The 15,221-nt window shown below is 43.0% G+C and overlaps 1 protein-coding gene across 2 annotated transcripts in view; it reads right to left on the bottom strand.

Annotated features, from left to right (window-relative positions):
- Positions 1 to 15,221, bottom strand: part of garre1 (granule associated Rac and RHOG effector 1) — a 56,380-nt gene that overhangs the window by 23,561 nt on the left and 17,598 nt on the right. For both annotated transcript variants that reach the window (XM_079497081.1, XM_079497082.1), the window contains exons 2-4: positions 13,227 to 14,837; positions 4,085 to 4,300; positions 2,243 to 2,383 (exon numbers count right to left, since the gene is read on the bottom strand). In XM_079497081.1, the coding sequence (XP_079353207.1) occupies positions 2,243 to 2,383; positions 4,085 to 4,300; positions 13,227 to 13,778 (909 nt within the window). In that variant the 5' untranslated portion in view covers positions 13,779 to 14,837. The remainder of the gene's footprint in view (positions 1 to 2,242; positions 2,384 to 4,084; positions 4,301 to 13,226; positions 14,838 to 15,221) is intronic.

Here is a 15,221-nt window from a genome sequence, read left to right as displayed (position 1 = left end):
TGTGATATACTGTCCAGCCCTAGAAACCAGTCACTGGGAGTCCGTTCACTTTGTACAAGCAGGGAAATGATCATGACAGTACAGGACTGCACTGCAGCTCAACTTTTCACTGCACTAGATAGAAGCAATTAGAATGGAGCCCTTGGCTGAGAGAGAGATGCAGGGATCCCCACTACATATTGTACAACATTGTGTTGCAGATTACACTTTTGTTGTTTATCATCAACAACAAATATCTTGCTAAACAATAGCCAATCTACAAGCTAGTAGATCTGCTATTTTCAACAAATGTTTGCCCCAGGTTAAATCCATAGGAGAGCAACATAGTGGTGTGGTTGCTATTGATGTAAATGTGGGTGTTGGGGTTTTTCCACTACATGAGATCCTAGCAAACTCCCCATTGCCATTAGAACTGCAGACTCATTCCAAATCTTCCACTGTAATCTGAAGACTCACCTCTTCACACTCCCCTTTAGCCCGCAGCACTTGACCTATAGCCTTGACGACCGTGCAGTCTCACGCAAAGGGTAAAATCTAATGCAATCTAGCAAGTTATTTAGACAGATAGCTTTATATGTTGGCACCGTATAGTTTCAATGTACAGATTTGTTTTTTATATCATACCGTTTAGACTGTTAGACATACCAACAGTTCAACAGTCATTAGTCAGACAAACCTGGGCTGCGGGTTAAAAACCACCCGTGGCTCCCGACATTCGTGGCGGGTTAAAACTAATCTGTGAGTTGAGTCGAGACTGATGAACTGAGTTCTTGGTTTACCTATACGATCCTAGATTACTATTTCTATGCATTTGATGTATGCGCTTACCTTGCGTACTGTAAATCACTCTGGATTAAGAGTGTACTAAATGCCAAAATTGTAATACTAGAAAGCACAATTTACCCAATCTGCGTTCATGCATGGCCTCTGAAAATGTCTCAGCGCCTACGTTTGGGACACACCCCCTCATAACTGGTTTTGGGTTTAATGTAGTTTGGAAACATTCACAGCAATCAGGAACAATGTGAGTCACAGGCAAAATATTTTACATTATGATTAAAGCAACAATGCAGAAGCAGCCCCTTGCATCATATCATGGCCCGACAGTTTTCCAAAACACCCTGCAGGCCTTGTGACCAGACAGTTTGATTGAACGTGTGACGACCTCCACACATTCAATCCTGGTCAAATGTTCTTTTGCAAACGTCCGGAACTAATCATGTCCCCTATTCATGTCCTCGTTATAAGTGGGTCACTAATGTCAGATTCTGACATGGCCGACACCAACAATGCAGCCATTTAGCATACACTCTTTATCCAGAGCGACTTTCATTATGCAAGGTAAGCACATATCAGTGAGACTGAGAGACAGTGTAGTGCCTCACTACACTGCATCATAGTGTAGTGTAGGATCATAGGTAAACCTAGCATGAGAATAAACAATATAATATTGTTTGTACATTGTACATTAGACACTATATTACTAATAGATGCCATGTGTGTCCATTTACATGACATCTGCTGTCTAAATAACATGCCATCTAAATTACATTTACAACCTTTGCATGAGACTGCATGGTCGTAAAGGCTATAGGTCAAATGCTACAGGCTAAGGTGGAGTCTGAAGAGGTGAGTCTTCATGTCGGGACATTGGAAGTGAATCTGCAGTTTTAACTGCATTAGGGAGTTTGTTCCACAGTTTGGGAGCCAGAAGGGAGAAGAGTCTGGGTCATCCAACAGGTAAAAAAACAAGAATGACGAGTCATAACTGCCGGCTGCAGCAAGCGCTGCTGCTTGGCCGTCTCCGTTGTGCATCTTTTCCTTTTTTTAATTATTCATTTTTTCTGCCAAAAATCCTTTATGTTTCTCTGTCGCAACCTCCCGGCCTTTGTTTTTGTTCGTTTCTACGGTACAGAAGTAGCAAATGTAGTCCAGGCTGCTTTTGGACTGATAATCAAGTTGTCACTCATGTTCTAGACCTTTGTCTTTTATTATACTATGCAATCATGTTATCTGTGAATTTATTGTTTTTCAAATCATGTCTTTAAATGTTTTGATGTACTCAGGTTGAGGCCTCGCATAGCCTAAGCCCTCTGTGCTTCTTGCCTCCTCCTTGCACTTTATTGTATTCTACGTATTTTTCCTTTTTGTATTGTTTTATAATGTTCTAAATAAATAAAATAAAACAATTCAAGCACCAGGCAAAAAAAAAGATCACATGCCAGCATTGAATGTCCTTTACCTGCAAAGCGTTGTCAATCTTCACATTGAGATCCTTAAGTTGGTGTTCAGGGATGGTGGTGTTGTTGGAGCAGAACAGTTGCTGAACCTGGATGCCCGCCAGGCAGCCGTCCCGGCCCCTCTCTCTAAGCCTCCCCGTGGCCTGGATGGAGCACAACACCGCAGCATATTATCACACCGTTAGCTCACTATTATCACCATTAGAACCAAACAACACACGCGCACACGCACACACACAACACGTGAGCTTGTAGATTGGGTATTTTCACAAGTTTGGCTCACGGAGGGACAACAAGTTTCATTTAGGAACCACTGGCCTTACAGAATGATGCATACAGGACACAACATTAACAAGCGTTCCATCACCAGCACCAACGTCAAGAGATGAACCAGAAACACTGCTGGATGAAACAAATTTAACGTTTTGTTCCAAAATGAGACATTCAACATAAACAACTACTCTACACCGACGGTGACAAATTCAAACTCTGGTAATGCTATTTCTTTTCCTTCATATTGTCACAATTTTGACACGCATACTACAGAATTCAATTGACTGCGCTTCCCCCCTAACATGTTTCACAGAGATTTCCTGGCTGTAAAAACAATATATTAATAAATATTAAGAGCTGCTTAAATGGGAGTCCAGGCTACCGCCTCCCTCCCTCCCGCCCTTTCTCGTCTCCACTCCACAGCAGCCAGCCAGCCAGGCAAGCCAGTGTGTCTGCTGCACATTCCAGCCCAGTAGTCCCCTCCAGGCCTACGGCTTTATACCAGATCAATCACACCACTATTCTCTGGCCCACAAAAAGCACAGAGGAGCAGCTATTTTTGTCATGCTGTTTTTTTGTTAATTTGTCGAGTTATGAGTGCTGCTTCAATGATGGCAATTACTATCAGCGGGAAAGGAGAAATACTTTCAAGTCATATTATATTCTTGGACGTCACCGTTATGGCTCCGAGGTCATATCATCAATACATTAGCGCTTTAAGTTGAATATTACTCAACATAGGATGACCAGACGTCGTGGCTTGGTTGGCATTGTCCCAATTTCAAGCTAAGACAAATCTGAAAACACCAATAGGTCCCGGTTTTCAACATTCAAAAATGTCTACAAAATTGTACCCCACTGGAATAGTTGATTGTTCCTGAGAGCAATTTCCATTAAAGCACCTATATGATATGAAAAGATATGGGAGCCCCAAAAACACAAAATAAATTCAATGCTTACTGGTGAGGCTGATGTTTGTCAATCAGTCGTTGCCTGTATGTAACATCTATGGCGCTTATACATGTGTGTGACGCATGCATGAACGTACATGAATGGGCAAGAGCGTGCAAGACGAACGTGCACATTGATTTAAGGGTCCTGGTTTAAGGGGTTTGGTCCTCGTTCGAGGAGTTTGGAACTTTGGATATAATGGTCACCCTCCATTTCTGCGATACCTATGGTAGGACAGGAGGTGGGGACATTGAGGTCATTTTCTTCCGTTTCATAAGTCACAACTAAAAACAGTCACAGTTATTTGGGCTTTCTAAGGAAGTATTGTCCTCTGGCTCAGTGCACAGAACAAAAGAAACCTCAAGTAGGGCAGAGAGATTAGCCCTGCTGAGATTAGCAAAGCTCCCGGAATCACACAAAATGATCACCAGGAAGTATGAAAACGTATGAATACCTAAATTCACATACAAACTATCAAGTTTGTGGCTGGAAATCCTAAAGACCTGGCACGTCGCAGGAATGTCTAACGGACTGTCTTTTCACCTCAACAGACCATTTCCAACAGCATAGACCAAGGAAGAGTACTGGGGGTTATTAGCCCTATAACTGCGGCTACATACCTCGGCTGCACCCTTCCATGAGCGAGAGGCCTCCTCTAGCTCGGTGAGGGGCCCGGGACCCGTGCCCTGCTGGGAGCGGGCGTTGGCTCGGCGCTCCTGGGCCTGAGCAAGGGCCTCGGCCAGGCATGACTGGGCCACGGGCTGGACCTTCTGCAAGGCCTGGGACAGGAACTGGAAATGGACCTGCATCACTGTCAGGAAGCAGCGTCCCAGCACCTGAAAAACAGACAGAAAAGTGTTGTTTTAGGCCTTTACTTGACCAGAAAAAAAACACACCCAAACATCACAACGCATTGCTTCTAGGGCTGTCACGATTTTTACATTTTACTTGATGATTAATTGCCGCTCAATTAAACAATTTAATTGTGTTTCTGGCGTTGGAACATATGGATAAAAATTACTTTTAGGCTTCATAAACAAAGGCGCACAGGTCATATTATAATGACAAAGAACTTAATTTAATAACTTTATGCTTAGAGAGAAAGAAACTGTGGAAATATCCAATCTAAAAGCTCAAAACGTGTCACATAGATCTGCCATTTCCACTATTTGTTTAAGTGTTTGAAAATATACCAATATCTTTTCAACATCTAAAGGATTATGCAGATTATGCAAAAAATTGCGATTAGGCAATTATGTGATACTTGTGACAGGCCTAACTGCTTCAAATTCACACAGTTGTACTTTACTGTTGATGAGTAATTGTAAAATGCTCTGGATAGTCATACCTGCATCAGCTAATCGTCTGTTTAAATGTCATATCGGTTAGCTAGCTAACTGGTAAATATGTAGATAATTTGTTTTTTTATTGATCTCTCTTCCCCTTATCTCCCATTCTTCTTCCCCTTCTTTTTATGGAAATAACAAAAACTATGGAGCTTGCGCGAAAATTACCCACCGTTTTACACCTGTAAACCTGTGATGTGACAATAAAGTTGATTCTGATTCTAAATATGGCATCTGAATTCGTCCTCAAATAACCCCACACCTTCAATAGACAGTGACTTCACTGTATATACACCGGTATATTTCTTTTCTTTTTTTTTTAGAATCACATGGACGACAGCACATCAGTTGGTGGCTGACTGCCCTTAGGCTGCTCCCTTGATTGGGAGGAATTATCTTAACCCATGAAGACCTGAGGCTGATTCTACATGTCTTTCTGAAAAAACTACGATGCTATATTAGTAGTGCTCGAACTTTTTTTGTGCCAATGATCCCCAAAAAAGGATTTTGTTCCAGGGACCCTCTGAAGAAAACATTTGAGTTAAAAATGTTTGCTTTAAAAATATATATTCAAAGATGTGTTAATTTCCTTCAACGATTTTTTTTAATTGCAGATCTACAAGCTTAGCGTGGCACTAAAAAAAAGAAGAAAAAAAAACACACACACACTCTCTCTCCCGGTTCAATGGGTAAATTTAATTACACACAAATGTTGAGAAGACATTCAGACAAAGTCCTCCACTGTAAGTCAGCTGTTATTGTGTTATAACAGAATAAACCTGAACTGATCTGGTTTCAATGGATATTACCGTGTGTACTCGAGTCATCTCACTGTTAGGTAACATGTTCTTGCCTTAAGCTTTTTTTTCATATATGGGAGGTACGTACAGAAATACCAGCAGTCTACATCATAACCGTAGTGTTTACAACACTGAATAACTTTCTTCCATAATAGGAAAGTCCACTTTCTACTATAAATCCAGGAGCCAATCGGCCCTTTCAAGGAGCACAAATCAAAGCATAAAGCAACCTGGAAATAAAACATCTGGACACACATGGACATAATCCAGGTGTGTGTGTGTCACAGTGTGTGTGTGTCACAGTGTGTGTGTGTGTGTGTGTGTGTGTGTGTGTGTGTGTGTCAGGCTGATGAGCCTGTCTGTAGACCTGTGTCTGTCAAGTAGATGCAAATCTGTGGGGGATTCCTGTCAAGTGGTCATGTGACTGTCCAAGTCCATGCAACGGAAGGACTTATGAATGATAGAAGAGCCATGAATGTTCCTTGCTGGGTAGGGTTACCATATGAATCAAGAATAATTCATTAAATTACATATATTACCATTGTTGAGGTGACAAACTCATTTCTAAGAAGGTATATTTAGGGGAAATGTTTTCGGCATGCGTTGTATGCCGAAGTGCCCTGTGCTCTGCCTGTAAACATGGTAGTGGACGGCGAGCGTCCGGGCGATTGGCTACACCCGATCACGTGACACACGCGTCCATGCATGGCAAGGCATGATGGGTTACAGGTGCATGATGGGAAGCCTATTTTCATTAATTTTTCGCGTTAGATGTTGTGCAAGTTGTGTACAATGGCGATGGGAGGATGTTTTATTTTTGCGGCTTTCGCCTTTATTTTATATATATTTTTTATACAGGGACAGACAGTAGGCTGACAGGACATGGGGGAGAGAGATGGGGGAGTGACATGCAGTAAAGGCTGTCTGGATCGGGAGTCGAACCTGCGGCACACTGCCAGGCTCTGACTACCGGCCAAGGTGCCTGGACCGCTGAGCCATGGCCCAGACGAGACCTACTTTTGATAATATTTTTGGAGCTTTTCTGCCTTTAGTGGAAGAGCGACAGGAAACAGCGAGAGAGAGACGGGGAGTGACATGCAAAGTCTGTCGGGGCTCAGGGAATCGCACCTGCGACTCGCTGTCAGGCTTTACAGCCTGACAGCAACTCATTCACTGCCAAGGGCGACTTTTGATAACTTTTGTTTTGTATAGCCAATATACTGTACAAGCTCAAAGTGCGATACGTTGTGAGTTTGTAGATGGGCGGTTTTCAGAGCGCAACCAAACGAAAAATGGCTTATTCTACTCGATCTATTCTCCAGTCTCCACTAGTCCCTCCCTAACATTTTATTCTAGTTTTTATTTGTTGACAAAATTGTCAATATATTTAGTCTTAGATTTTAGTCATCTTAGCTTTTAGTTTTTGTCAGTAAAAAAAAGGTAGACCAACATTTTTTCGTCATAGTTTTAGTCGACAAAATTAACACTGGTCTTTGTGAGCACCGAGCACGCACATGCTGCTTGTGTGCTGGAGATGAAAGAATAGCCACGTCTGAGGAGCCGGTTTGTTGTACAGTTAGCAAAATAGGAGCAATAGGACACCGCCAGGCTCCACCAGTGGTCACAGGGGGTTCTTTTTCAGGTAGGGACTGAAAATATCCCTGAGGCCGGCGAGCCGGGGGTTGTAAAGACAGGAATATGCCGCCGGCTGTTTGAAGGCAGACGAAACCGACAACGAGACCAGTCTATCGTCATTCTTAAACCCATTTAGACCTGAGGCCGATTCTAAAAACAGTGTTCTGACAAACGTATATATAATCGTCTTTGTCGGGTGCAAAACTCATTTGTCCAAAACTGTTACTTTTCAGGATTCAAAGGATAAAAATTGCAAAGTAACAGATCTACAAGCTCCAAACGCTTTCAGATCTAAAAAATCTAAATGTAGGGTACTCATGGTAACTCATGATACAAGAAAAGAAAAAGTCAAAAGAAATCTTCCAAATATAGGCATTGAAATTAATCACAAATTCATCTGCAAAAATACTTGGTGTAGAGGGGAAAAGGGGACAGGGATTGATTGGTATAGTTCCCACTTCATTTCATTACTAAAATCTATAGATTTGTTTTACAGTCAAGCTGTCAAAAACGCACGCCAAGTATGTTTTTCTCCTCCGCACCCCCGACTGAAGGCGCTCGTGCCTGGGAGGGACGACCGAGGAGCTCCCATTAGGTGAAATGTGAGTAAATAGAAAGCAGTTTGTTTACTCAAAAGACGAACCCTGGGGTTTTCGTTTTGTTTGCAGGCACATAGGCAAAAGACAAATTTGCACAGGGACTCCTCTAGTGTTCATTCAGCAGTTCATATTTAACTCCGGGCATGTACAAATGGAACGGATAATGGACACATAGTGTTCATTCAGCAGTTCATATTTAACTCCGGGCATGTACAAATGGAACGGATAATGGTCACATAATGGTCTATTTCATTCCCTTTTTAAACGCCCAGAGTTACAAATGTCGCCATCAACAATGTCGGATATCACCACCATCGCTGTGTTGTACCCATTGTGTAAGTACGAGACACAGCGCAAAGCCAACCATGTTCAGTGAGTTGTTGGCTATAGCATGGGTTAAGGTAGCTGTCCAGGTAAGCGTCCGTTACAGAAATTCTGATGTTGAATTGGTGGTATGTTGAATGGGCGGTGGGTAGACTGTCGCGTAGGGTCACAAGTTGTAGGGAAGCGTTGGAAATAGAGCAAGCACGGTCGGCTTTCGAGTCGACTGTTCAGCCAGTGAGTCTTTATCCAAAATTGAGTTTATAATAAACACTGGACCAGGGTCAGGCCGTGGAGCGAGATGTGAAATTCCTGCTGTTGATGCTGAGCTGCTAATCATGACTCATGGCAGATAATCACGATAAACTCTTAGACTCTCTCACAGAAAGACAGCCCATACCAAAAACAATTAATAAATAAACCGAGTGCCTCATAATAGAGATTGGAGATAAGATTGCAGACAGCATATTGTATACAGTATACCGTATACAGACTAAAAAAAGCCAAATGCTCTCGCAAATGTTTGTTTTATTTAAACCCTGTGTGCATTGCAACCTAATGCAAATTGCACATCATATATTTAGCCTACTATTGCAGATTGCAAAGATCATACATATTGGTCTGCAATCTGCACTAATGCAGATTATGTACAGTAGATTGCAGAGTCTGAGATCATACATATTGCCTCCTTAAGATCATTAATATCGTCTGTCAGGTGGAACCCTCATCCGTCCAAAACTGTTACTTTCCAGGATTCAAATTCAAATCCAGCAAAAGTAGCAGATCTACAAGTTCAAAACTTGTAGATCTTGAGCTTGTAGATCTACTTTTGATACTTGTGTGAATATGATCAAGTAGTCCATTAATTTAAGATAAACAAACATTTTAAATATGGAGATAAGGTTTCTGTCAGGCAGTGACAATATATTGCCTATTGCAGATCGCAGATGCAGAGATCATACATATTGCCTAATAATGCAGAAATCATACATTCTGCCTAGTGTCTACTAATGCCGATTGCACAACATGAGCTGCCCTTTCTTAAACATGCTTGTACTACACTGACAATGAGATCAAATGAAACCCAAACCAACCGCTCTCTAATAACGGAGCGAGGGGGAGAAAACGAGGACAAGGCCACAGAAGAAGATAATGGCTAGCATGTGTGATATGGCAGGCCTAGCCATATCCCACACAGTCATGGAAAATATGAGGAATAAAGACTGTAACGGAGCCAAAGCTGAACGCTTGGCCTCTCTCAAGTCCAAACAAGGAAAGTAGTTGTGAATCAATCAACATTTTTTACACATATTTTCTAAGAACACCTGCATCCCTTTTACCAGTTCTGACGGGAGGTGTGATTGGTGGAGGGAGGGGGTGGAGGGAGGGAGGGGTGGAGGGAGGGGTGTAGTCAGTTCTAGAGCCTATTCTGTGAGACTCACGTCACTTGTCCATTGTGCCTGGTCTTACTTTTATATTGTAGGCACATACTGTAGCCGACGTCCTTATTCAGATCTAAGGACAATGCAATAGCAGATAGTCTGTTAAGTTCTGCAAGTTCTGCATACAACAGCAAGAAACGGTCGTGAAATGACAGAGTTGTGTGTGTGTGTGTGTGTGTGTGTGTGTGTGTGTGCGTGTGTTAGGCTGCGCAACAGTGACACGTGGTGGTGAAAACCAACCAAACGCTATTTGCTAGGACACAGCCAGGGACCCAGGGACACAGCCAGGCAGTCAGGGACACGCATAGCTGTCTATAGAAGTGGTTGCACGGTGACCACTCAAAAACAAAGGTATGGGTGAGGTGCACTTACACAATTACTTGCCCCTCCATTATCAAATAACCAGCAACTGTTAAAATAAATTGTTCTGAAAACAGCTGAAGTAGTAGCTATCATACAGTGTTTTGGGGGTGCTTGGACTAGTTTCTCCAGTAGCCATGGGGGGGGGGGGGGGGGGGGGGGTCATGGGTCTGTCTCCGGTCTTCTTCACTCTGTGGTTTCACTCACGAGCCCAGCCAACAACCTCTTAATAAACCATGACATTTTCATGCATATTTGGCAGCTGAGTCGCTCCGAGCTGGCCAGGGAGCCAAACTCCAGTGCAGATAAAAACACACATGTTTTGTTTTCCAGTCACTAACTTGACTGGCCTTTTCTGGGTTTCTCGGCGAAAGGGGACAAAAAGGAAGAGAGGGAGGGAGAAGGAGAAAAAAAAGAATCAAGGTTCACATTCCACAACTCCCCAAACTCTGAACATGTAGGACCTACTTGGTTCCTGCCGAAGACTGAAAAGGTCTCGCGAGGGACTCCCAAGAGTGTATGCTTTGACTCTAAAGCTCACAAAGGAAAATCCCTTTTACAGTGACGTATGCATCTTATCTATAGAGAGTCGGGACCACCAGAGAATCCCTTGTGAACTAGTTCTTCTAACTTAATTAGGAATGCTGTAGTCAGGGGTTTGTGTTGACATATGACTTTTCTGTTTAGTCATACTTTCCAGTATTCTGGTCTCTGACTAACACGTCTCCAACATTTCTTCAAAATTATTTCAAAAGATTTGGAAAAAGAAAAGCTAAATAATCAAAACAATTCCATGAATAAATTAATAAGAAAACGTTTAAGAAGTAGTGAAACTAGTAGATTGTACTGTATTGTACTGCCATTTTCACTAGTTTGGGTTTCAGGGAGACGTCCAATACCTCGTTTGGGTCTCGAGCCAAAATGTTTGGGAAGTGGAACCACTGGCTTAAATATAAATGTGAAAAGAGAAGGCCTTTCTACCCCCCCCCCCCCCCCCCCCCAAACATCTTTAGTATCACGTTTATTGTCTTTTTTTCATGTGCCAGGTACAACAACAGCTACCGCCTCCATTTTCAACAAATGTCTCTTTTATGCGCTGGCCAGACGATGTCCGAAGCAACAAGCCGTGAGTGAGTGGCCGTGCCAATCCCAGTCGTCTGAACTTTCACTGAGTTGGGCTTCCTTTAATATTCATGTGTGCAGAAACGTAGACCACAAAGAGTCGCAAATTACCAAGTGTGGCGCAAAAATGTTTCCCGTTTGTGGTGCAGCCACATCCCAGTAAGGTCCCGGAGAACTGGACCAGCCATTTAAACTTGTTCATTTTAATTCACGGGAGGAAATGTGCTGGACACTGTGCCGGGTAATATGTTTATTGAATTGTCCAATATGATGGATATGTTTTAATAAATAATTAACCACAGGAACCATGGTCGGATCCCTAGTCTATTCTGGGCATAGGACCAACGTTTAGCCGAAAATAGAACAACTTCACAAGCTCACAACGTGTCGCAAGCTTGTAGATCGGCTATTTTGGGTTAAGATAATGGTGTACAGAGCACATATAGGGTATATATATATATAGGGTTTAAGTGGTTAAATCAATATTTAGGTATAAAGAATATCGATCTACATTGTTGATATTTGTAATTAATGATAATCAGAGAAGACATGCTAATAGAATGGAGACTGTATGGGCATAGAATAGCAATTTCATACAAGCAAACTAAGAGGCTCTATCAAAGATGGTGGATATATATAGAAAGATCTTCCAAGACTGCCTTCCCGTTAGATCTTGAGTGTTTCTGGGACAAAGAAAGCTTGATGACTACGTTTATTTTCTCCTGATTTGTCTCTCTTAAAAAAGTAATTTTTATTTTAGTGTCCAAATATTGGTAAAACTGTATGGCTTGTGACGATTGGGTCCAATATTTAGTTGGGTGACCATGGGGTAAAGACTCGTTCACAAGCTGTGTGTACGTTCACTTCTCCCATTGGAATGAATAGAGTAGGTGTCCACTACGTCACACTATATGCTGTATATGAGAACTAAGTAAACTGGAGATGACATGTCTTCCTTTTTTGTTTTGGGCTCCATGCACAGCAGCCATATTGGAAAGAAATTGTGGCCGACTTCCATTGCAGAGTTACCAATTATGCTAATTAAGGTTGTGTTCCATTCTGGTCAAACAAGAGTCAGGATGCTTATATCAACGTACATGTTAGCTCACTGGAAAGACTGCTACACCGGTGGGTCTCAAATTAAGGTCCAGGTCCCAATTTCTTTCCAATATGGCTCCTGTGCATATAGCCTATTGACAGCAGAGGTTCACAATTACCGGTACACCTCAACAGATTTGCAGGAGGGTCGGTGGTTGTGGTAAAAAAAAACAAAAAAAAAACAGCATGATAAAGCACGACTTTCGCTACAGCTCTCACTTCCACAGTGTTTTTCACACCTCAGCCTCAGATCCTGACAGGAGCTTAAACATCGAGTGTGAGAATCTATTTTGTGCCAGGAAACTCTGAATCACGAGCTGCAAAGCATCTTACCACTGTGACTAGAACAAGATGTGGCTGAAAGTGACATCGAGACTGAGGTTGAGCCAATAATTTCGTTTTCACTATCAATTATTGCAAGAGAAAATATTGTTAATATTGAATTACAACTGTATATTTTGCCGTCCTCCCCCATTTTTCATTTCCCAATGTCACACACCATCTCCTCTTCCAATAGCTCCTTTCCCTCAGTACTAATATATAATCTAAAGAAAAATGGCACGGTAGTTTAAATGGCTGTTCCTGTTCCAGTGCCTCAGGATGTGAGTTAAAGTAATACTGTGTGAGAGAGCAAACAGCACAGGCCTGAATGTCAACAAGAGGTTCTGTTTTGCAGCAATGGAAATGAAACAAAGATCCACATTCTTCAACAGGTTGTGTCAATAAGTACACTGTGACACCAGCTGACAGCTACTGACATATTGCTACTGCCTTGCCTGCGTGCATGTTTCTGCACTGCTTGCACATGATTGCAAGTCTAGTTGGGTCACAATCAGACATGCTGGCTTGTGTCCAAAATGCATACGTTACGTATGCATTTGGACATAAGCCAGCATTGTCTGATTGTGTGCATGTATGAATGTGTGTTGACTGAAAAGTGCATGCTGTCAAATGCACTTGTCATGTATGTACATACAACATGTATGTGTATGTGTTGTATGTACACTGTCCTTCCAGTTGAAGGAAAAGGCCCACTCACCTCCACGTCCTGCAGGCTGAAGTCGTTCTGGTCTTTGAAGTAGGCCGCCCCGGCGCTCAGCTCCATCAGCATCTTGGCAATCTCCGGCTTTATCGCCGCCGTGAGCCGGCTGGCCGCCTCCATGACGTGTTCCTGCACATCCTTCAGTTGCATAGCTGCTTTGGAGTAGTGAGAGTTCCTGAACACCCCGCTGAACAGGTCCGTGAGGAAGGCGCTGGCCCGGCAGAACACGTTCAGGGCATCCAGGTACTTGGAGATGCCCTGCTGGATGTCGGCTACTGCCGTGATGGCGCCGGCGGAGGCCGTCGAGGCGGAGGGGTGGCAGCCGCCGGGCATTCCGCCCACGCCGACCACACCCAGGGGTGAGGAGGCCGAGCAGGAGGAGGAGGAAGAGGAGGTGGCGGAAGAAGAAGAAGCCAGGGGAGCACTGAGGGTCCGGCTCAACTCAGGCATTTGGTACTGCTGGTGCTGTTGCACTTTCTGCTTGGACCCGCCGAGCAAAAAGCGCCGCTTGTAGTCCATTTTACTTTCCTGCGTGCTGCAACAATACATATGTGGTGGGCCGGCACCAAGGTCCTTTTTTTCTTTTTTGCACAAGTCACACAGTCCTGTTCTCTTTACAAAAAAACAAAACAAAAAAACACAAGTCCTGGAACTATGCGAGTTATGTAAAGAGAGAGCTTAAGGATTCCATCTCATCTCAGTATGCCTTTGGAGAGAGGCTGCAGAGAAACTGATGATGAGGTGGGAGGGGATTGGAGAAGTGCAGGCTGAGCATCCAATAGTGGCATGCAGCCCTGCTGCAGCTGAGGAAAGACAGGCCTGGTACACAGAACCAGCTGAGACACACCGATCAAGTTAGCTAGTTTACTTTTTTTGTTTGTTTTGTGTTTTCAAGCAAACTAATCATAAATGACAGAAAAGAAAAGTCAAATTTACTCTTTGATTTATGGTTGTGAAGCTGAGGAACTTCCAAAGTGCATTTCTGTTTTCCTTCAAATCAAAGCAGAAATAAAAATCCTTCTCTGTATAGTATATACATATATGTACATATAAGATATACAGTATAACGTTACCAGTCTAGCAGCTAATAAAAATAGAAAATCTTTAAAAGCTTGTAAGCCAAAGGGGGAAAAAGCTACATGAATTTGGGGAGACAAAAAAGAGAAGAGAGAGAGAGACACTGGTCAACAGCAATGAGGGAACATATAATACAAAAACCAGGCGTGTGAATTCTGGGCTCCGGGACAATGTTCCCTAGGCTCTTCCTCTGTGCTGGCCAATAGCGAAGCTCAGTCTGTGTGTGTGTGTGTGTGTGTGTGTGTGTGTGTGTTGTTTTCAGCAAAGGGCAGACAGATCCAGTCCGTCACACTTCCTCTTCTCCAAGCGGGTTCTTCTGCAGGCAGTGAGCAAGTGGCCAGCTGATAGCTCCCTCCTTCTTTCTGTCTGTCTGGATTCTCTGGAAACTCGGGCCTGCCTCCTGGCTCCTGAGGTAGATATTAACTCACTGTGGAAACAAGTGTGCTGCTTCCAGATCTCGCTGCTCTCTCCGCAGACGCAGATTTGGGTGACAAGAGCACAAATGTATCTGTAAGGCCTCTAGGTCATTTCCTATGGGAGGAAAGGAAAGATGGTTACTGTCAGGGTGAGCAGGAAGGATGAGGTCTGCTTTCAAAAAGTCGGTTCTTTTCCCCTGCCCCGCCAGCCTGCAAATAGTATTCCCACCACTTTTAGCAGAGTTTACCTGACAAAAAACATTTTCCATTAATGAACTTGTGTTAATACTTAATTTTACAGCATCGAGTTGAATCTTTTGTACATGGCAACACAAAGAAGAAACTGGATGAATAACCAAAACATAATGAACCGCTAGCACCCGGTTAGTTTTGTTTGTGACAAATGGTCCATGGACTTCACCAACCATTTAGCTAACATTCAGCCACCTATCATTTAGAGTCTGTTTAGGTCTATGTGACATCCTCCTCCATGCACTGT

This window comes from Electrona antarctica (genome assembly GCF_951216825.1).
Source record: "Electrona antarctica genome assembly, chromosome: 3".
In the NCBI taxonomy this organism is placed as follows: Eukaryota; Metazoa; Chordata; class Actinopteri; order Myctophiformes; family Myctophidae; genus Electrona; species Electrona antarctica.
This window is presented reverse-complemented; position numbering and strand designations above follow the sequence as displayed.